The sequence below is a fragment of the Ptychodera flava genome, chromosome 8, assembly GCF_041260155.1.
Source record: "Ptychodera flava strain L36383 chromosome 8, AS_Pfla_20210202, whole genome shotgun sequence".
Lineage (NCBI taxonomy): Eukaryota > Metazoa > Hemichordata > Enteropneusta > Ptychoderidae > Ptychodera > Ptychodera flava.
In genome coordinates, this window is record NC_091935.1 from 14,966,635 (window position 1) to 14,990,106 (window position 23,472).

Sequence of the window (23,472 nt, forward strand, 5' to 3'; positions counted from 1 at the left end):
CCTTGAGGGGAGGTTGGAGGAATGTGAGGGTAGTCACTCAAAAAATTGAAAGTTACAAGGGGGTTGATCAAAATGTGGAGAGAAAGAAGGGGGTTGCTCAAATTATGGTGCAAAATGATTGAAACACCCCTCAGATTGCACCATTTCACACATCAATTTCTCAAAATTTTCGATGCAAGAGGGGGGAACCCCTCTCAATTCCTCTCCCCCTGTAGTGTTCTAACAGTTTTACTCGGTAAAAACAAATATAAAACACCTCATATTGCACCAGACTGCATCATTGCACTCATTGCAGTCATCAATTTCTCAAATTTTCGATGCGGGAGAGTGGACACTCCTCTCAGGCTTCCCCCTTTGGGGTGTTCTAGCAGTTTTACACAAATTGATAACATCTCTCATATTGCACCAGACTGCATTATTGCACACATCAATTTCTTAAATTTTCGACACAAGAGAGGGTACAGCCTCCTCTGACACTGCCCCCAGCCTCCTGCGTGTTCTCCCCTGTACTTTTGAATTCTGCCCTGTTAGATATCTCAGTGAAAACCTTGTCATGATACCCATCCAAAGTAAACAATACTATACGGTAAACAATACTAGATGGTTGGATAGTGGTTACAGCATGAGCTTTTGTATCTACATTTTATTGTGACTTTGAATTTTCTTTTGCTGGTTTCATCTTTTTCATGCATGAGGTAACCGATGATATTCTAGCAGGATATGAAAGGTCTGTACTATTGTTGTATTTTTGTAAATGTTACAAATACATGTCTTGATATTTAACTGTTCTATGTGAGGGGGGGGGGGTCAGTCAAAATTTCTGTGTCAGAGACGGGGGTTACTCAAATGCATCGGGGTTGGCAGGGGATTCACTCGAAATTTCAGTTACCATGAAATTCCTCTGACTCCCCCCCCCCCAAGGGCCGTAAATGATGACGACTCCCTAAGTAAGTTTTTTTTTACCTCAGGAAAACGTTAATTTTATTCACTCTTCATCCTTTGTTAACCTTTAGAAAGTTTGATCATGTAAAATTGTGCTGTTACAAGTTGTAATATTGAATTGTTGAAATGAATAAAATCTTGGAAAGTAAACAAGTTCCTGTGTCACTGTTCCCGTCTTGTTTCACCATCAGAATCAAAAAGAGATTCTGATAAATTCACACCCCATTGCTCTGCCAAAACCGAAAAAGTTAGCTGAAAAAGTGACATTTTTCAGGCAAGACGCGAGACGTCTCACCAGTAATACCTGTAAGTTCAAGGCAACTCTGCAGAAGATCACATGTTCGGACAAGAGAGGTAACCATGCAGGGAGCACGTCCTCCTGGTTGTCCTGTGACAGATTTGCAACCACATGACATACTCCTGGTGCGCGCGTACTGGTCACGTGTGTCGAGGCGGCCGGTTGAGAGCGGAAACGTGCAATCAGGGTAACCGAGACTAAAAAACAGTCAAAGGGTGCTTCTTTTCGAACAGACTTTCGCTAGTTGCTGGGCTGTTGAGATCTCTCGCAGACCGGTGCACATCAGAGAATCTCCCGCGAGCTGTTATTCCGTCACAATTCTCGAGAAAGCCGGCGGACAGCGATTTCTGAACATGCATCAGATAGCTTTTGCCGACTGTGTCGGCGACACTTTGAAAAGGAGCATGGGTATGAACCTGATCACCCCATGCCTTCTAGTGATATCATTGCTGCTCCTTTGGTATCTTCGCTCAACTCAGTCGTACATCAAACGCACAGTTGATCCACCAGGGCCATGGGGATTGCCATTCCTTGGAAACCTGTTATCTCTCGGATCTTGCCCACACCGATCGTTGACGAAGATGGCAGAGAACTATGGACCCGTATTCAAGGTACACCTCGGTCAAAAACCGGTTATTGTCCTCACTGGACTGAAAACGATCAAACAAGCCCTGGTCAAGCAAGCTATCGATTTTGCAGGCAGGCCAGATTTCGAATCTTTCAAAGCCATCTTCGATGGTAAGTCGATTGCGTTTGACTCGTACACATACCAATGGAAGACTCACAATAAGATCCAGTCTGCCGCTCTCAGTACATTCCTACGTGGTGCTCACCTAGAGAACTTAGAAAAGCAGATTATGAAAGAAGCAAGTCAACTTGTGAAGGGCCTCACTCCCAAGAGCCATAGTTCAGGCGGCAGTATTGTCAACCCAAACCCGAGTGTACGCTTTGCAGTGACAAATGTGATTTCCCTCTTACTGTTTGGAAAGAGATACCTGAGTGGGGACGAAGCATTGCAGCGCATTGCAACGATCACCGATAAGTTCACAAAGGTCGTCGGCTCTCCCAACCCCGCCGATATTATGCCATGGACCAAAATTTTTCCAAGCGTGAAGAAAAGCCAGGCAGAATTTAGGGAATTTTTGAAAGCTTTCGGCGACTGGATCGACGAGAGAAAGATCGAACATGAGAAAAGCTACCAGCCGGGAGTCATCAGAAATATGACCGATCATTTGGTAAACGTGCTTGAAGAAATGGACCAGGCAGAAAAGGCTAGACTCCAGATTGACCATTCTAGAATGATGAATACCTTGGATGACCTTTTTGGAGCTGGTTTTGAGACGACTGCAACGAGTTTGCTATGGTGCATTATGTACATGATGGAGTATCCCGTCGTACAAGGAAGAGTTCAGAAAGAACTGGATCGAGTTGTAGGACCCGATAGACCGCCATGCCTCGCTGACAAGCCAAACTTGCCTTACACGCAGGCCTGCATTCACGAAATTCTCCGCATCACGTCACTCGTTCCATTGGCCATTCCTCATACAACCACGTGTGACACACTTCTGAACGGTTTCTTCATTCCCGAAGGCACGCTAATTTTACTGAATCAGTGGGGGACAAACCACGACGGGACAACTTTTGAGAACCCCGACGAGTTCAACCCCGACAGGTTCATGACAGAAGACGGCTCTGCACTCGATAGATCCAAAAGCGATAAATATTTGATATTTTCTCTCGGTCGCCGTCGATGCCTTGGCGAACCCCTCGCGAATGTGGAACTGTTCCTGTTTTTCTCGACACTTATGCATCGCTGTACCTTCAGAAAGGTGAATGCTGACCAGATTTTGAATTTCCGAGGGAACAACGGACTGGTAATACAACCAGATCCTTACAGTCTTCGTGCGACTCTAAGATAATTATTGCACATAAATGCAAAAGTTGATGTCAACCTGTATCGACTCGTTTACCAACACAACAATGTGGTCATGCGAAATGCGACCATGACTGAGATATATTTCATGTTAGCACTAATGCATGAAGAGACTGTAAAATTATATTGAATGCTGAAAATTATTCTATTGTTTATGAAATTTTTGTTATGCCGTAGTGTATATACATAGTTTTGTTGCTTGAAATTTTGCGCAGGATTTCCGCACATGCAGAAGCAGTTAATGGATTTTTTTTCAACATAATTCAGAACCAAATTGTAAGCATATAAGTCTTGTACCATACAGTCTACGCTTTTAATTTCATGTTTAAGGTCCGGTATATTATAAAACGCATTATCTAATTAACATACTTCTCAATCATAGAAATTAATAGCAACAAACATGCCTTGGTAAAGAGTCTTATAAGTAAGTAGTACCTATGTGAAAAGTTTGATTCCAATATGATATTTCTGTAAAGTTTTTTTTAGCGATTCTGACATTTCTGCAAAGTTTTGGAACAAGTTACTGGTTGTGGTTTTTTCGGGTCATTGTAACTGTAGCGGTAATTTCGCGTTTAAATAGTAATATTATAAAGGGTTGAAGAAACAAAACCTCCATCCGCCTCCTTTACTATTAGTCCTAAGAACCTCAGGTCGGTTCTAGCCATTGCCAAATAAGACAACGGTACCAAATTTCGCTCAAATCGGGCAAGGCATTCCTTAGATATATTATTCTACAAAGACTATTATCAACTTTGTGCTGAAGTCCAAATAGAAAAAAACGCCAACCCCACACTATTTAGGTGAATTTCTAAAATTTCGAGGAAATTTACGACCGCTCGTTGCCTTTTTAGAAAGTACAAAATCAAATTGAGAGTAACTTTCACTGGAAACGGATCAGATGTCACAAATTCTGGCAAGCCCAGTTTTTTCCCGTCCAGGTATCAACAAAACAGTAACTGTTCCTTTCTCCTGTACAACATGTAAAACTGTTACGTTTGTTCCAACCACAATGTAAACATAGGAACTCAGAGGTCGGACTTTTAATAATTTCTGTATATTTTTTGTGCCAGCATCTATTGCGATATACTGCCACCGAATCAGCAATGTAAATATTCAATGTAGTTTGGTAGTCTTTATTGCAATCTAGGTCACGTATGCATTTCAAACTTCAAATCGGAATAGGGATGTTCACTATTTTGGAAAGGGGAGTGGTGCATGTTAGAAAGGTTATATTGGAGAGTGTCACATTTTACACGATAGACCACCCCTAAAACCTGAGAGTCACATTTTAAAACGAGATAAACCACCCCGAAAAAAACTTCGGTCTACCCCCATCACGCCTGAATTTTGAAAACTCGGTTCTCGCTATGAGTCTAAATGCCTCGTATTGTGTTACATTGGCGCTTGCTTTGTGTATAGTTTTTGACACAAATGTTTGTCTTGCTTCATGCGTCGTTTTCAACATTGTGACCTAGACTAGAGTATTAAGTGATCCCTTGTACACAACATAACATGTTCTGACTCGACTTGTTCTGCCAGAGACGAATATCACATCTCCTGTATTTCTTCTCCCGGGTGAGATAATTGCTCATTGTGGAGACGCACGCAAGAAGCTTAAGAATCGACGTCAAAAGGTTAATGCGTTTGGTTCGAAGTTGATGTCGTCGAAAGGTCACCTTTGACGTCACATCACGATCATTTACAATTCAAATTTAATTTTACATCATCGTCATGGTTTTAAAACAAGGATATGAATTCTTACTCTCAGGGGATTTATCAAGTCACGTGGTTTATCAAGCCGACTTCTCTTCGGCGTGTTTCCAGTTCCCCTGAGTGCTAACTCGTGCATGTCTGCTGTTTGAGTTCTTTCAGTGTGAAAGTCAAAGGGAGGGTGTTGTCGGAACTGCGCGTGTGCGACTTTCTTGTTTACAAACAATGTATTTCATGAATGAAATCTAGATGCATCGTGTCAACATAGCAATATTCATTGTATGTAAACAAACATGTTTTAACTCTCATCAATCGCCCACGTACTCTAGATACGGTGTTTACGTTGGTAGTAAGGGCCCTGGCAACCTTTGAGCAGAGTTCCGACGACACCCTCCCTCTAATGTAAAATCTGCGTTCACAATCACCTGTGGAGGGGATGGGGCGGGTACATTAGAAGGACTTGAAAATACTCAAGGACTGAGAGGGGGCCGGGACTTGAAAAAATTAATCGCTGCTGATTTGAAGTATCATTAGTGACTCATATTGAACACCCATAAACATTGCTTCACCTAGCTTAAATTACTGAGCCACAATGTCTTGTCCAGCTATTAAGTTGGTATTTGCACACTCTTTAAACTCTTCTTTTACAGTCAGACTGAAGAAAAATCCCAGAAAAAACGTTTTCTGGGGTTTATTTTTTTTCTTTTAAATAAAAAAGTTTATTATTCATCAATACATCATCAACATGAATTACCTTTCAAAACTCAATTTTCTCCATATTACATTTCACTTATTTAAAAATTCTGTTGCCATCTACTACTTGTATTATCTAACAAGAAAAAATCTACAAGTTATCCAAGAACCTTAGTTTTCCTTATCATATTGAATAAGTTAACACTTCTCTCAGAAATCTCCATATGTTTCCTTGATTGACAATTCTTTCTTTATACACACAAAAGGTTGAAACCATTATAACAAGACTGAATATCGCTAACGGTTCACAATCTAAAAAATATCCATATATTACATGCTTCCACATCAGCTTTATTTGTGTTCTATACTTCCTATTCAATGTTTCCATCAATTTGTTCCAAAAATTATTTACAGCCTTACAATCAAACAGAAAGTGCTGGCAGTCTTCAACGACATGACATAATTCACACTGTGGGTGTTGCACTTTTTTCAATTTCCATAAATTTAACTTGTGTGGTATTTTGTCATGTAACAGATAATAATTAAATTGACATATTTTTTTACAACCATGTTTTTCACTTTTATTGTCCAAATAAGCTTCCAGTTATACGTAGTTCCTAATCTGTTGGTCCAGATCGTTGGTGCATATGAAATGACAGCACTTTTTCCCAATAGATTCCAGTAGAAGTCTTTGAATGTGAATTGGTATACATCACTATATTTTCCTTGGTAATTTTTTTCTCAGTGTTGTTTTGTTTTTTCTTCAAACAAATAATGCATTCTTAGCCAGCAACATGATATTTTTCCATTCACGCGGTATGGCATTTTTCAGACTAATATGTTGCATTAACCACTGTTTCTTGCTTTGCAATTTACTTAACACACTATTTTGTTTGATAAAAACACCATTTTCGAATAGATCTGCCACATAGATAAAACCTGACTCAATCCATTCTACGAAAAACATGACTCTCTTATTATAATGAAGCGATTTCCCCAAATGACCTGTTCACCTATGTCATTTGGCGTTTTTTCTCAATATATCATCTTGCATGACAACATTATACCAGCTCATTAAGACGTTGGCATAAAAACTGGTAATCTTATCTTTATACCAGATATGAACTGAAAATGCTCACGTGTTTCGTTATTATTGCAGTTATGTGTAAATTTGAACCTTTGGCACATGTTTGCAACTTCATTGAAAGTATGATGATCAACATAATGAACAATATTCACCGCCCATTAACTCTAAAAGATCATGAAGTAAACAAATATGCAATTAGCTAGAATAAAAATACCTTCTTTGACCACCACTTTATATAGCAAGTGTAATTACCTTTAGCCAAGTCCTTCAAGCCATATATGCCAAACTGTGAAAGCTCATTAGATATGAAAATTATAAATTAGCTGACATAAATATGTGAAATGACTTTCAATATTGTTTTAACCTGGTATAATCATCAATGTACACAGCATGTTTTGCCAACTTTGATCAAGTAAATCCCAGTATATATCCCTAATTAGAAAAGATCATTGAAAATGCAAATTAGGAATTGGCTGACTTTCAATAATGTTGTATCATAGTATCTTTAATGTATATAGCAAGTTTCATCAACTTTAGTCCAGTCAATTCAGATATATATCCCTAATTAGCAAAGTTCATTAAATATGTAAATTAGGAATTGGCTGAAGTAAAATTGCTTAATGACTTTCAATAAGATTGTATTATAGTGTCTTTAATGTACACAGCAAGTTTCATCAATTTTGATCAAGTCAATTCAGATATACATCCCTAATTATGAAAATTCATTTAATATGCAAATTAGGAATTGGCCGAAGTCAAAATGTCTTTTGACTCTTAATAATGTTATATCACAGTATCTTTGATGTATACAGCAAGTTTCAGCCACTACAATCAAGTTAATTCAGATATATATCCCTAATTAGGAAAGTTCATTAGATATGCAAATTCGGAATTAACTGAAGTAAAACTGCTAAATTACTTTCAATAATGTTGTATCATAGTATCTCTAATGTATATAGCAAGTTTCATCAATTTTGGTCCAGTCACTTTAGATATATATCCCTAATTAGCAAAATTCATTAAATATGTAATTAGGAATTGGCTGAAGTAAAAATGCTTAATAATTTTCAATAATGTTGTATCATAATATCTCCAATACATGTAGCAAGTTTTGTCAACTTTGGTCAAGTCAATTCAGATATAAATGCCTAATTAGGAAAGTTCACTAAATATGCAAATTAGCAACTATCTTTCATGTCACCCTTTAATGCTTCCCACTGCTGATATATCTTGGTGTGATCAACATTTGTAGCAAATCTCATCAAATTGTGTGCAGTTGTTTTTAATGTATATCCGTTTTTTCTAAAATCATTAATTAAGAACTGCCAGCCATTCAATGACATTTCAGCAATTATTTCTCTGTATTTTGTTTATGTAAGATCTATTCTAGAGTACGGCTCTGTTGTGTGGTCACCCCACCAGCAGGGCCTGTCAGAAAAAAATTGAGCGAGTACAAATTAAGTTTGTGAAATACATTTGTCGCAAACTCAATGTTCACTGTAGCAAATCCAGCTACCCATTTTATAGCAGAATTCTTAACATTCCTAAGTTATACAATAGAAGACTAACCCTTGACATGTGCTTTTTATACAAAATAATCCATTCACATTATGATATACCAAATATTCTAAATCAAATCTGCTTTTATGCCCCTAGTAGAAATTTACGCAAGAAACTCCTTTTTAAACCAGGCTTGTGTTCTGTTAATTGCAGAAAATTCTCGACAGTGCCTAGATGCATGTCTATTTTTAACAATATCTCTTTCAAATGTAATATAGATATTTTTTCTACGCTGTGTAGTTTTAAAACTATTTTATCCAGTCATTTTAACAGATCTCCTTTTGGATTCGTGTATGTTTTTTCAGTTTAATGTAACATGTTACTTTTATGGTTATCTTGTACATTTGTCTTGTGATTGTGTGACTTTTTTGTTTCGCAGACCTGTTAGTGGGTTTGCCCGTTAATCTGTGTATCAAATAAAATAAAATAAAAAAATAAAAATAAAAATAAAAATAAATATTTCGTAGCCAGTATTACTATAGTCCAAATCGAGAGTAATTGCAGCTTGAGCTTGATTTATCGCGTCCAAGGACGTTAATGTTTAGTGAGCGTGAAATATTAATTTTTTGCGCCAATTTGGAAGATTATGACATTGGTGTGCCAATTACTCATACGTCTGCTGTAACCAAACCAGGCAATGTGATAGTAATTTCTTTGTTATATCATTGTCATGCTTGCCTCGATACCTGTGACTAGAGAAGCTGTTGTGAGATCTTTGGTGAAAAGTTCTTATGCAGCTGATGGAAGTGTACCCTTCATTGATAATCTCATACTACGGATTGTGCACTGTACACACTGGAGTTAGTTGGTTTTCTACTTCAAGGTTATCCTGGTCACGTAAATATATTGTATACTATATACCCGCTACCCTTTAGGCTTAGTACAGAACTGTAATACAAAATGCAAATCAAAACTGTAATTGTCACGCAAACGATCATCGCAAAGTAAATCCACAATTGTCAATTGAAGAGAGATCAACAATGTACTGTACAGTCAAATAGATTTCGCTCCCCTGCCTCCCCCTTCCTCCCCTCTTTCTCTCTCACCTGCGTTATGTTATATCGCCTTCTAGGAGTGATTACTTTCTGTACTTAGTCGATCACAATTTGATTCCAAACATATTAGACGAGTAAAACGCCTGTGTTCTGAAACACCTCTAGAGGACGGATTCTGGAAAATTTATTTTGATTTTTTCAAATACCCATATCAACCTAAGAAAATCCCTATACCTCCTTTCAACTCACAATTATTCTGAATTCCCCTTCCAAAAATTTAATGTAAATGATATCTTCGGTTCGCTGGAGTGGCGGCGGCTTGCACATTCCAAGTTTGCAAACGGTAAAATACTTCTCAACATTGTTGATAACTGGAAAAAATGGATACTGGGTGATTTTCCCTTGCCTATCACAAAAAACTATATAGTGGATGTTTTAAAAACTTGTATAAAGCATGTTATTTCAGAGTTCTCTAAAGTATTGCATAACGGCGGCATAGAGAGACAATAAATCGACCAGCTTACTGATTGGGTTGTCGGGGTATCCCCTACCGGGGTGAGAAAGTTATAAAAATGTGACACATTGTGGAGCAAGTTTGTGCATTCTCTGGCATAACACTGGGAATGGACGCGACAACCGTGTTTGCATGTGGTAACGAACATGGCTATTGAGAACATTATGATATACTGAATGTCACACTGTAGGAGTCTTAACATAAAACGTTACAACTATTTCAGTTTATAAACCCCATAAAACTTTTTTCCTGGATCTTTCTTCAGTCTGACTGTAGAGGAAAAGTTTGAAGAGTGTGAATGTTCAATATTAGTCACTTATAATACTTCAAATGAGCAGCATTAATTTTTTTTGAACCCCCCCTCTCAGTCCTACAGTATTTTCAAGTCCCTCTATTCTGATGTACCCGCCCCATCCCCTCCACAGGTGATTGTGAACGCAGATTTTACATTAGAGGGAGGGTGTCGTCGGAACTCTGCTCAAAGGTTGCCAGGGACCCATACGACCGATGTAAATACTGTATCGAGGGTACGTTGGCGATTGATGAAATTTAAAACATGTTTGCTAACAATGAATATCGTAAAATTTAAATGTTGCATCCATGTCGACGTGATGCATCTAGATATCATGCATGGAATACATTATTTGTAAACAAGAAAGTCGCACACGCGCAATTCCGACAACACCCTTCCTTTAACTTTCACACTGAGAGAACTGCAAGAGCAAACACACGAGTTATCAATCACTCAGGGAACTGGAAAACGCCGAAGAGAAGTTGTTTTGATAAACCACGCGACATAAATCCCCTGAGAGTAAGACTTCATAGCCTTGTTTTCAAACCATGACAATGATGTAAAATTATTTGATTTGTAAAAGATCGTTATGTGACGTCAAAGGTGACCTTTCGACGACCTCAACTTCCAAGCAAATGCATTATCCTTTTGACGTCGATTCTTAAGCTTCTTGCGTGCGTCTTCACAATGAGCGATTATCTCAGCTGAGAGAAGAAATACAGGAGATGTGATATTCGTCTCTGGCAAAACAAGTCGAGTCAGAACATGTTATGTTGTGTACAAGGGATCACTTAATACTCTAGTCTAGGTCACCCGTGAAGCAAGACACACTTGCAGCCAACGGAGCTATTTATCGAAAAAGCTATTCCGGGAGCAATTTATGAGGGCAGGGGAAATTTTAATTTTGCTTGGGCAGGGGACATACATGTAAAATGTGACCCTCATGTTTTTAATAGGGGTGGTCTATCATGGTAAATATGACCCTCTCCAGTATAAGCTTTATAACACGCACCTACGCTCCCCTTTTCCAAATTGTGAACATTCCTATTCCAATTTGAAGTTTGAAATGCATACGTGATCTTGATTTCAATAAAGACTACGAGAAACTACATTGAATATATACATTATTGATTTGGTGACAGTATATCATAATAGATGTTGACACAACAAGATCGACATAAATTATTAAAAGTCCGACTTCTTAGCTCTTATCTTCACATTATGGGTGGACTAATGTAACAGTTTTACTTGATGTACGGTAGAAAGGGACTTTTTGTTGATACAAAGATGGACAAAACTGGGCTTGTCAGATTTTGTGACAGCTGATACGTTTCCAGGGGAAGTGACTCTTAAATTTGATTTTATAATTTAGAAAATGGCAACGAGTGGTTGTCCAACCCTTGTGAGATTGGCGTTTCTTTCTATTTGGACTTCAGCACAAATAAAAGTTGATAATAGTTATTGTAGAATAATATATCTAAGGAATGCCTTGCCCGATTTGAGCGAAATTTACTACTGTTGTCTTATTTTGGCAATGGCTAGAACCGACCTGAGGTTCTTAGGACTAATAGTAAAGGAAGCGGAGGTTTTATTTCTTCAAACCTTTATTACTATTTAAACGTTGAATTACCGCTACAGTTAAAATGGCCCGAAAAAAACACAACCATTCACTTGTTCCAAAACTTCGCAGAAATGTCAGCATCACTAAAAAACTTTACAGAAATATCATATTGGAATCAAACTTTTCACATAGGTACTACCTGAGACTCTTCACCATGTTTGTTTCTATTAATTTCCACGATTGAGGAATCTGTTTTAATTAGATAACGCATTTTATAATATACCGGACCTTAAACATGAAATTAAAGCGTAGACTGTATGGTACAAGAATTATATGCTTACAAATTGGTTCTGAATTATGTTGAAAAAAATATTCATTAACTGTTTCTGCATATGCGGAAATCCTCCACAAAAAATCAAGCAACAAAACCTATGTATAAGGCATAACAAAAACTTAAACAACAGAATAGTTTTTTCAGCATTCAATATAATTTTATAGACTCTGCATGCAATGGTCGAATTTCACATGACCACATTGTCGAGTTGGTAAAAGAATCGGTACAGGTTGACATCAACTTTTGCATTCATGTGCAATAATTATCTTAGAGTCACACGAAGACTGTAAGGATCTGGTTGTATTACCAGTCCGTTGTTCCCTCGGAAATTCAAAATCTGGTCATCATTCACCTTTCTGAGGGTACAGCGATGCAAAAGCGTCGAGAAAAACACGAACAGTTCCATATTCGCGAGGGGTTCGCCAAGGCATCGACGGCGACCGAGAGAAAATATCAAATATTTGTCGCTTTTGGATCTATCGAGCGCAGAGCCGTCTTCTGTCATGAACCTGTCGGGGTTGAACTCTTCGGGGTTCTCAAACGTTGTCCCGTCGTGGTTTGTCCCCCACTGATTCAGTAAAATTAGCGTGCCCTCGGGAATGAAGAAACCGTTCAGAAGTGTGTCACAGGTGGTTGTATGAGGGATGGCCAATGGAGCGAGTGACGTGATGCGGAGAATTTCGTGAATGCAGGCCTGTGTGTAAGGCAAATTTGGCTTGTCAGCGAGGCATGGCGGTCTACCGGGTCCTACAACTCGATCTAGTTCTTTCTGTACTCGACTCTGTACGTCGGGGTACTCCATCATGTACATAATGCACCATAGCAAACTCGTTGCAGTCGTCTCAAAACCAGCTCCAAAAAGGTCATCCAAGGTCTTCATCATTCTTGAATGGTCAATCTGGAGTCTAGCCTTTTCTGCCTGGTCCATTTCTTCAAGCACATTTACCAAATGATCGGTCATATTTCTGATGACACCCGGCTGGTAGCTTTTCTCATGTTCAATCTTTCTCTCATCGATCCAGTCGCCGAAAGCTTTCAAAAATTCCCTGAATTCTGCCTGCCCTTGCTTCACGCTTGGAAAAATTTTGGTCCATGGCATGATATCGGCGGGATTGGGAGAGCCGATGACCTTTGTGAACTTATCGGTGATCGTCTCGATGCGCTGCAATGCTTCGTCCCCACTGGGGTATCTCTTTCCAAACAGTATGAGGGAAATCACATTGGTCACTGCAAAGCGTACACTCAGGTTTGGGTTGACAATACTGCCGCCCGAACTATGACCATTGGGAGCGAGGCCCTTCACAAGTTCATCTGCTTCTTTCATAATCTGCTTTTCTAAGTTCTCTAGGTGAGCACCACGTAGGAATGTACTGAGAGCGGCAGACTGGATCTTATTGTGAGTCTTCCATTGGTATGTGTACGAGTCAAACGCAATCGACTTACCATCGAAGATGGCTTTGAAAGATTCGAAATCCGGCCTGCCAGCAAAATCAATCGCCTGCTTGACCAGGGCTTGTTTGATCGTTTTCAGTCCAGTGAGGACAATAACCGGTTTTTGACCAAGGTGTATCTTGAATACGGGTCCATACTTCTGTGCCATCTTCGTCAACGATCGGTGTGGGCAAGATCCGAGAGATAATAGGCTTCCAAGGAACGGCAATCCCCATGGCCCTGGTGGATCAATTGTACGTTTGATGTAAGAGTGAGTTGAGCGGAGATACCAAAGGAGCAGCAATGGTACCATCAGAAGGCATGGGGTGATTAGGTTCATACCAATGCTCCTTTTCAAAGTGTCGCGGACACAGTCGGCAAAAGCTATCTGATGCATGTTCAGAAATCGCTGTCCACCGGCTTTCACGAGAATTGTGACGGAATAACAGCTCGAGGGAGATTCTCTGATGTGCACCGGTCTGCGAGAGATCTCAACAGCCCAGCAACTAGCGAAAGTCTGTTCAAAAAAAAACACTCTTTGACCGTTTTTAGTCTCGGTTACCCAGCTTGCACTTGGCCGCTCTCAAACGGTCGCCTCGATACAGTTTGTAGTCTTGGTTACCCAGACTGCACTTGGGGCTCTCGTCTGTTGCATGTGTCATGTGTGTGGGGGCGGCCGGGTGAGGGCCAACAAGTGCATTATGGATAAAGGGAGAGTGGGTCGATTTCCAAACGCATCAGTGAACTTTTTGGATTTATCAGTTAATCCAGCTCTGAATAGGTCAATTGCTCCCGCCGAAGAGCACACAAAATGACGATCATGAGAGAGTGGACAAATCGTGAATTCTGGCTAATTGTGATCTTGTAAGTAAACCACAGACAGCAGAGGGGGATAAATAAATAAACTGAGAACAGTGACCTGCCAAAAATTGTTTCAAAAGTACAAGACATATATGAAGTCAATGTGACTCAAAATTGACAATACTGAAAGGGTAAAATATTCCATCAAAATTATGTTTTCATCTCTGACATTTGTGTAGATTGACATCACTTCTATAGCACTTTCGGCATCAAAGTTTACGCTGATGACCCTTCATCAATTCTGCATTGTTTATGTACCTAGCAAATTACATTGTACACGAAGCCGTGGAGCCACAGATGATAAAGCTGATACTCCATATGTTTTCAGTCTATACTGAGGTACGATTTTTCTATTCGGAGCACAATACATGCACAACCGCACTTGTAGGGTTTGAGCAAATCTTGAATGTGGACTGGAGCTTGGCGAAAGTGAATGGCGTAAACTCTTGCTCAAACTTTCCTCCAGGAATCTTTCAACTATTCTCTTTGAAAATCACCGTGCAAATTTTGGTACTAGAGAAATAAATTACAAAAGATTTACTGATAATTCAAAATGGTCGCCATCCATGTGTTAACTCTATGGAGAAAAATAATATGTTCGATTTTCATAAAATAAAGACGGTAAGATTTTTTTTACCGAGGGATTCATATTGAGCCCCCACAAGAGGTAGATCAGAAAAGAATTGGAAATGTTTGAGAGTCCGAATATTTATCCCCGGGGCGCGTTCTATACCTTAAAGCATTTTGTTGACCAGGGATATATTAGGATCTGCACCTTTAAATGAAAAAGGTCGCTCGCTTAAAAATGCGGCATCGATTGAGGCTTCTGAAAGAAACAACTGAAAGCGAAGTTTAGCCGAATGGGTCTTAACAAATGTTCAGATTTGCTTTCTTGAAGCAAACTTTCCTTCTTGCTGCAAAGCAGAGAAAAACGTTCCTCTTTCAAATTAAGCCAGCAAAAATCCTATTTTGAAAATCTTCCATCTCCCCCAAAAATGATTCATCGCTTTTGGCGTTGTGAAAGAACGATGTGAATTTCAACATTTTGTACAGGGAAGTCTACCCAGATGACAAGAGACCCGAATTTGACCTTGTTACTCGTCTTTATATGTCCACATTTTGCTATCGTTTTGTTGTTGTTTTTGTTGTTTTACCACAGTTGGGCCGTGGGAAACCAAGACTTTTTTGTATCTCATGCTGATTACGTTATTGTGATGTCTCGAGGCGAGAAGATGCATCGCACACTTTGTAAAAAATGACCTCATGATCATCTGATGGGATGTATGGTCATCGCACAAATCCCCTCAAATTGGTAATCCCTATCTTCAGCTGATAAAGAGGATTAGGATTGGCAATTAAAGCAGAAAGGACTGGAAAGCCTTTGGAGTTAGCAAAGAACATGAACTTACTCGTTCTCCCTTTATCAAACAAATGGATTTTAAATCAACTAACTGCCTTTCGGGTTGCTCAACTGATTGTTGACGACATAGTTCAATCTCTCAAGGTCATCACAGGAAAACAGGCTTTCATAACCAATACTACATAAAAATCGTGACATTTTACGGGGTTGGCATTGCATTTGAAGGTTGTTACGACAGCGTGAAATTCAAGGTGACGATGACGTATTCTGACTGTAGAAAATCTAAATTGGGCTTTGTTCACGTGCACCTCTGAGGTCAAGCGGGAGATTTGTTGAGTCTCAATAAACTTTAGGGTACATCGGGATGGCTTTAAATACTGGTTGTCGGACTGGTGATTGAAAGTATCTTGGTGGACCAATAGTGAACAAAAGTAACCAAAAAGTAAAATATGACAAAATGTTCGAAGTATTGTACTTGTTTTACGCAAATACTAAAAACAATTCTCAAACCAATAAAAGGTAAGCACACATTACTTGCAATGGCTCCTGCCACTACGTTGGAAAATAATGCCGCCTCTGTGCGAAAATAGTGATCTAGATTATAATGATCTTCTCACTCGCCTAGTGCAGAATAATTCAGAATACATGCTTACAAACTACACACAATAATTTGAAGTGTTCTCCGGCAGAGACGTTAAAAACCAAAGGGTGATAAGTTGACAGACTGATAAGTAACTGATGATCGTGACAGACTACACAGGACGTCTTTCTGTACTTTCACAACGGATGACATTGTAGCTTAAAGGTAGAACGCGCCTCGCGGACACAAATTTGGACTCTCAAACTTTTACAGTTCCTTTCTGATATACCACTTGTATGGATTCATTTTAAAGCTCTTGGTGTAAGAAAAGTTTTCACCAGCTTAGTTTTTTGAAATTCGGAAATGTTAGTTTTCTCCATAGAGTTAACACAGAGATGGCGGCCATTTTGAGTTTTAAATATCGGTAAATCTTGAGTTATTTATTTCCCTGGTACCAAAATTTGCACGGTAAACCCCGATTTTTATTTTTATTTTGAAAGAGAATGGTTGAAGAATTCCTCAAGGGAAGTTTGGGCAAAACTTTAAGTCTTTCAATTTCCAGGCGTGAACTAACTTAAAGTGTAACAGTATGCACATATTGACCGGCTAGGAGTTATATAGTTACCCGTGGGCCTGATTCACCCAGAACAATTCGCTGATATGATCCCGACAAGGAATAAATTGTTTTTAATTATGTTTTTTATCACATACCCATGCCAATATAGCTCCATCCCGGTAACATATCAGCAGTGAAATTTTACAAGAGTTCGTTGAAAAACTTAGTATTGGATCAAAGTCATTATAGATAACAACACTTTATTTCTTATTCATAGATGTTACATATAAGTCAGGCGTCTCCCTTCTTCACCTGTGTTCGTAAACGTACGTCTGCTGTACAGTCACTGTGGTAAATTTACATACAATGAAGTGTAAAATCAACATATTAGTCCCCGCACATGTACATATCGTGTGTGATCAGACCCTCTCACACGGTTACTTAAATATCATTATCAGTTTAATGATTTCCTTCATACTGGGCGAAAGGTAACGAATGATCGACCAATTGACGTCTTACATAATAACAGGCTAAGCACAGGTGATGTTTTGGTCACACGTCAAGTTGAATGACCTTTGTAACAACAGACATTTAAAGAGATTATTATTATTATCATTATTGATAATCTGTTTGAAATGCACTACACACAAGTCTCAGCACATTGTACATAACAGAATAAAAAGTAAAATAATAAAAGTACAACCACACATGAGGATAAAAATAGAAAATTCACTGGATAAAAACAATAAAATTAACCAAAGAAAGCCTTATAAATAAAAAGTAAGTTTTCAAATTGCACTTAAAACTGTAAACAGTTCTTGCTGCCTTGATTTCAAACGGCAAAACATTTTAGAGTGAGGGCGCACAAACAGAAAATGCTCCTTGCCCGTATATCTTGTTGAAATTACCACGAAATGGTGTCAAACGTAAATTCTCATTGGATCGCATGTCTCTTGCTTGTACATATAATTTAACCGATTCTCTCAAATAAATGAATTTCCATGAATAATTTTGAAGTCAACAAGAGTGTTTTAAATTTAATGCGGGTCTCTACCGGTAGCCAATGAAGATTTTTAAGTATCGGGATGACTCAAAAGTTATTCGAGAGGAAAGTGGCAAAAAGTTTTGAAGGTTGAATCGTGTGTGAAATAAACGTCGATCCTTTAGTCGGTGTGTCATTCCTCGACAAAAACACAATGCAACATCCAGGTAATAATCAGAGAGGATACTTAGGTGTTATTGTTGTGTAAGCCTTGTGTTATACCTTGCCGGTGCGTTTGTTGTTGACTTTGTCAAAGTTAATCCGGTGATAATCTTGTGACAGCGTCCACAGATTAGTAACTTACCCATGCTTACTTTGGCGAATTAGGCACTTTAATATTTTTTAAACATCAGATATACTTTAAACATCAGATAATAGACGCAGTATGTTGATAAAACGTTTACGCAAGATTGTCAAGGGCAGTGGTAAGTTAAGACCAAAATACCAAAGGTTAGTAGAATATATCTTTATTAATAATACAACGAAACACCTACCCACCCCTGGGGACGGACACGTAGGCCACCCCCTATGGTGGCACTCCCACTTGGTAACATTTTTAAAACACATTTTTTTAATGCCAACGGTCGATATTTGACATGGTGACTGCGCGCGGATCGCGAGATATCGATAAAAACATGTCATTTCCCGAGCGTATTTTTCACATCCCGAAGTTTTACGATCGTTTCTGATTATGACCCGAAATCCCCCGAAGGTTTGTTGTTGTGCTGATTGACGATATTCTAGGGAGTCCATAATAAGTTCGAACGACGCAATTAATTTACCTCCCACTGCGAAGACTTTATATACAGCATTAGGTAAGTTTTTTTAAAACTTCTCCCTAGTTTTTGTCGTTTTCATTATTCTCAATCAGTTGTATTATATTTTTAACCAATACCACATAGATATCAGTTTTTATGTGTAAAATATTAGCCGCCTCGGATAACTACATTTTGTCGTCTGCCACACAGTTACGCGTGGTTCGATACATAGCGGCCGCCGCGTGGTATGCGTCTATGCATACCACGCGGCGGCCGCTATGTATCAACCGCACGTATACTGTGCTAGTCACCTATGCGAATTCTGGTTGAATCAGCAAACTTTGTTTTTCAATTTTTTGCCGGGTCAGTAAGACTCGGCTTTTCCGGGGCATGACCGATCACCGACGCGAGTGGTACTGTGGCGTACATCAGCGTCAGCGTAGGCTCGTACTCCATAGCTTAGTTGACAACGGCCCCAGTGCCGAACGTTCGATGTTCGTAAGCTGAATTTAGGTGGGCCATCGGAATTCAAACTTTCACTTTTTTGAGGACATCGTTTTATCGATATCTCGCCATCCGCGCGTAGTCGCCACGTCAAATACCGACCGTTGGCATTAAAAAATGTGTTTTAAAAATGTTACAGTGCTACTTTAAGAGGTTAAATAATAAACGGGCGCCTCACTCATAAAATGGCGCCCCCACAGAAAAGTACAAAAATGCAGTATTTCCTGCATATACACATCGTGATCATAAAAGGAACAAGCATGTTGCCATTTACTTGAATGCACAACACACGATGACCAACATTTTGTTGTTGTAATTTTTATTTTCTCTCTCACATGATCAGTTTTGAAATGGCGGAAAATCTAACATGATGTCATGCCACTTTCGACACTTATAACAGGTGTTCTACATTCTTTCAGTCTTAAATGGGTCTTATTCAAAGAAAACTCTTGGAAAACTGAGGAGATTTGAGATCTGACACATTTGCAGCTATCGGAGCTTTAATGAATAAATTACCATTTAGCGTCAATGGTGTCATTATTTACTCAACCTACGTTTATAACTAATAAAAGTGCCCTTGATAAATTTTTGAGCTGATGCTGCCTACACACAATGGATATTGTTCGTGGTGTTGCTCATATTAATCTCAATGAAGTTACAAAATGGTGGCAATAATGCCGAATAAAATTATCAATTTACAGACTCTGCTTGGCTTTCTGTTAAGTTAGGCCAAAAGCTCGTAAATCGTTACAGTACTGTCGCCAACTTCTGATATATGAATATTACGTAGAGTTTACACCAGCAACAGACGTACTTGCTATGCTTCCCCGACAAGAGTGCAAAATTGTAGTCTCATTCCACTTCTTAGCGGTCACTTTGATAAAGATTTCGTTATATGGTTAAACTTCCGATCGTAATATAACCCTGCTGAAGAAAATTAGCCAATTTAATGCATTGGTGGCGTATGTTTGAAGAGAGGTCATCAAGAAAAATAAAGTTACGTTAAAATTACACGAATCTCTCATGTTTCCTAAAAACTTTGACACAAATCTTCGAAACGCAGAAATTAAAACCGTAAAGATCGCACTTTAGTACAGTTACGCGTACGCATTACGCTGAAGTCAGACGTATACGCGTATTAGACCTTTTCGCGGTTATCCCAGCGGTGTGCCTGTATCAAACTTGGCATACGTACTCAAAACAACAAAAACGTACTGATTTGTTGTTGTACAAGATTGACGCAAGTATGCAATACCAAAGTGCCTCGTGTATTTTTATCCATCGGCGACGAAAATATAGGTCAGGGTGTAACCAGCCATAGTGCTCCATGACTGTGTAACATACCCTGCGTATACCCTACTGCTAAAAAGTTCAAAGAGTAACGTACGTTTTGCGTGTACACCCCACAGGTTACTAAACCTCTTTATTATTGACACAATCTAGCGCAAGCATTGTTGAGATACACTATTGTGAGCCAACGGTTTATTTGATCACGGTCCCTCTATCACTTGATAGAGGGGCTGTGATTTGATACATTCAAATACCGTGACAGTCCCTAAACCACTGTGGTTCAAAGCTAAAAGGTGTATTATATAGCCTCGGTTTCAAAGTAGACTGTACTAAATAGACTGAGCAAAGACAGAGTAGACTATGTATGGACTAGGATACATCATATTGAAACTCACCTACACCAGCGTTGTATCGATATAATACGTAGACAGAAACTTCACGTATTTGCAAGTCTGGCGTGTGTCCAGACAAACACAAACAAAACGGCCCTTTTTAGGGTTAAACTGTCCCAAAGAGAGCTAGCGTACAGGGCAATTCAGTTTCCATCATCACCATTGTTAGGCAGCAGCCATTCATATCGCGTTTTTTTTTTAAGATTTTGCGTTATTGCATTGTCTCCCTAGACCGATAAAATGAATTTACCATTATTCTGTCGAAAGGCGAGAAACGTATTGCTATAAACGTGATATTGACGACCGAAATACATACGTTAGCCCGGCAAGCAACTCACGTGACTCATCTTGATTGACAGCAGTTTGAATTCGTAACAGTCTAGAGTTGGCAAACGTTTGCTCAATTTATTTTACATTATTGAACCAAATCTGCTATTTTCTACAACAAAATACTCAAGTAGATATTCATCAGCCTGTTAAAGGTGATGAAAAACGGTCCTCTGTTCAGCTTAAGGATGGCTTTTTCCGGTCCGGGAGCTCTCTCTCATGCTGCCATTTTCCATGCAAATTATGTCACCCGAATGCGGTGTCCCTGTTAATAATTTAATATAATCTTTATTTCGAGTACTTGCTCAAATGTAAAAAAAAACCCATGGCCCCCCTCTTTGTCATATCACCTGATCTACTCAGACCTTATGATCGCCCATTTGAAAATGGGTTGTCGTCTATGGCAGGTATAATAGTGTAATTTATTTTGTGGCTGGAAATGTGCCAATATGATCATCAAGTCTTTCTTTGTGCCAGTCGAAATTCAGATAACCCTGGATCAGGGTTCAGTTACTGAAAAGCTACATTACCTTCGACAAAGTTGACCCACAGATAGTTCGACTATTGAGTTCTCCGGAAGGCTAACTCATAATCATATCAGACATCTATTTTCAAACACAAGTTCATGTTCCAGATTGCTTAAAGAGCGATGATTCACTTCAGTCAAAATATGCAACAGGCGGCCAACAATGTGTTCGATACAATGATACAACACACAAGTACGGACCTACTGACTCTTGGCCTTCTGATGCTAATACTGCTGCTCCTCTGGCATCGCCTCACGACTCACTCTGACATCAAGCGTAGAGTTCATCCACCAGGGCCATGGGGATTGCCATTCCTTGGAAACCTGTTGTCTCTCGGATCTGACCCACACCTATCACTGACCAAAATGGCAAAGAAGTACGGACCCGTCTTCAAGATTCGTCTTGGTCAAAAGCCGGTCATTGTCCTCACTGGACTGCAGACGATCAAACAAGCCCTGGTCAGACAGGCAATCGATTTCGCGGGCAGGCCAGATTTTGAATCATTCAAACTCATTTCAGACGGTGATACTGTAGCCTTCAGTTCTTACAGTTTGCAGTGGAAGAGTCAACGAAAGATTCAACACGCAGCCCTCAGGAACTTTCTGAGTCATACTCACGTGAAAAATCTAGAAGATCAAATGAAAGAAGAAGTGGAACAACTTGTTAAGAGTCTAACAGCCGATGGGCATACTCCGCGAGGTCATGTCATCAACCCGAACGACTCGGTACACTTTGCAGTGGCAAACATAATCTGCCTCATACTGTTTGGCAAGAGGTATGGCAGTACCAACAAAACTCTTCGGCGCTTAGTCACCCTCTTCGATAGGTTCGCGAAGGTAGTTGGAGCCGACAATACTTCTGATATCATACCATGGACCAAAATCCTACCGAGCGTGAAGCGACTGCGAACAGACTTCAAGGATTGGATGGAAGAATTTACGAATTTACGAATTGGGTGGCAGAGAGGAAGAAAGAACACGAGAAAAGCTATCAGTCAGGAGTCATCCGAGATTTGACGGATCTTTTGGTCAAAGTGATGCAAGAAATGGACCAAGAAGAAATGGCTAGACTCCAGATTGACCATTCTAGAATAATGAAGACAGTGGATGAATTTTTGGGAGCTGGATTTGAGTCTGTTTCAATAAGTTTGCTATGGTGCATCATGTACATGATGGCGTACCCCGACGTACAGAGTCGAGTACAGAAAGAACTGGATCGAGTTGTAGGACCCGATAGAACCCCATGCCTCGCTGACAAGCCTAACTTGCCTTACACCCAGGCCTGCATTCATGAAATTCTTCGCATCAGCTCCATCGCGCCATTAGCCATTCCTCACTCAACCACGTGTGTGAAGACCTCAAAGTGGTCCCCGACTTCAAAGTGGTCCCCATCCTAAATGTCCGGTAAGATAGGGGGTTAAACTCAAGTCTGACGACACCTACCGCATAATGGACGCTTTTGTTGTCACACGGACGTTTCCGATGTAATATCAGCTGCTATTTTAGTATTTAATACCTAGAGTTGGGAAAAATGTACAAAATAAGGGCTGAGCACAGAATTAATAATGGGGAGGGCTAGTGTCTACATCAATCATGACTTATCTATAAAATGACTCATTTGAAGTCATATCGATATTTGGAAGTCATTCTAATCGCTGCTCGTAAATACATAAACGGATATGAAATACAATTTGCAGCATTGCTGTGGCGTATCAATCGCACTTGCGGGTAAAAATTCATCGCCACAAGCCAGCCCATAGACATTTTTGGTAGTTTACTTCGACCGGTACTATAACACTGGTCAGTTCACGACCCCTTGTCTACTTCTGCTAGCTACCTCAATAATATAAACATGTATTTTCAACCGTTTTCCCGTGAGCCGACGTCCACGAATTCTGCAACGTTTGCCCTCTCGCGTAATTGAAT

General features: G+C 39.5%; 4 protein-coding genes across 4 annotated transcripts; 3 read left to right on the forward strand and 1 right to left on the reverse strand.

Moving 5' to 3' along the window:
- Positions 1-1,387: 1,387 nt before the first annotated feature.
- Positions 1,388-5,503, forward strand: LOC139138587 (cytochrome P450 1A1-like). The gene has a single exon (XM_070707023.1). The coding sequence runs from the start codon at positions 1,594-1,596 to the stop codon at positions 3,157-3,159; it is 1,566 nt and encodes a 521-aa protein (XP_070563124.1). The 5' UTR covers positions 1,388-1,593; the 3' UTR covers positions 3,160-5,503.
- Positions 5,504-11,627: 6,124 nt separating this feature from the next.
- LOC139138588 (cytochrome P450 1A1-like) lies at positions 11,628-14,046 on the reverse strand. The gene has a single exon (XM_070707024.1). It carries the CDS (start codon positions 13,745-13,747, stop codon positions 12,182-12,184), a length of 1,566 nt encoding a protein of 521 aa, XP_070563125.1. The 5' UTR covers positions 13,748-14,046; the 3' UTR covers positions 11,628-12,181.
- A 7,677-nt stretch (positions 14,047-21,723) lies between these two features.
- LOC139139531 (cytochrome P450 1A1-like) lies at positions 21,724-22,563 on the forward strand. Its single transcript, XM_070708444.1, has one exon. It carries the CDS (start codon positions 21,724-21,726, stop codon positions 22,561-22,563), a length of 840 nt encoding a protein of 279 aa, XP_070564545.1.
- A 29-nt stretch (positions 22,564-22,592) lies between these two features.
- Positions 22,593-22,943, forward strand: LOC139139532 (cytochrome P450 1A1-like). Its single transcript, XM_070708445.1, has one exon. The coding sequence runs from the start codon at positions 22,593-22,595 to the stop codon at positions 22,941-22,943; it is 351 nt and encodes a 116-aa protein (XP_070564546.1).
- The last annotated feature ends 529 nt before the right edge of the window (positions 22,944-23,472 follow it).

Excerpts from the sequence above, each read along its gene's own strand:
- LOC139138587 (XM_070707023.1), top strand. The coding sequence starts at position 1,594 with ATGCATCAGATAGCTTTTGCCGACTGTGTCGGCGACACTTTGAAAAGG.
- LOC139138588 (XM_070707024.1), bottom strand. The coding sequence starts at position 13,747 with ATGCATCAGATAGCTTTTGCCGACTGTGTCCGCGACACTTTGAAAAGG.
- LOC139139531 (XM_070708444.1), top strand. The coding sequence starts at position 21,724 with ATGATACAACACACAAGTACGGACCTACTGACTCTTGGCCTTCTGATG.
- LOC139139532 (XM_070708445.1), top strand. The coding sequence starts at position 22,593 with ATGGACCAAGAAGAAATGGCTAGACTCCAGATTGACCATTCTAGAATA.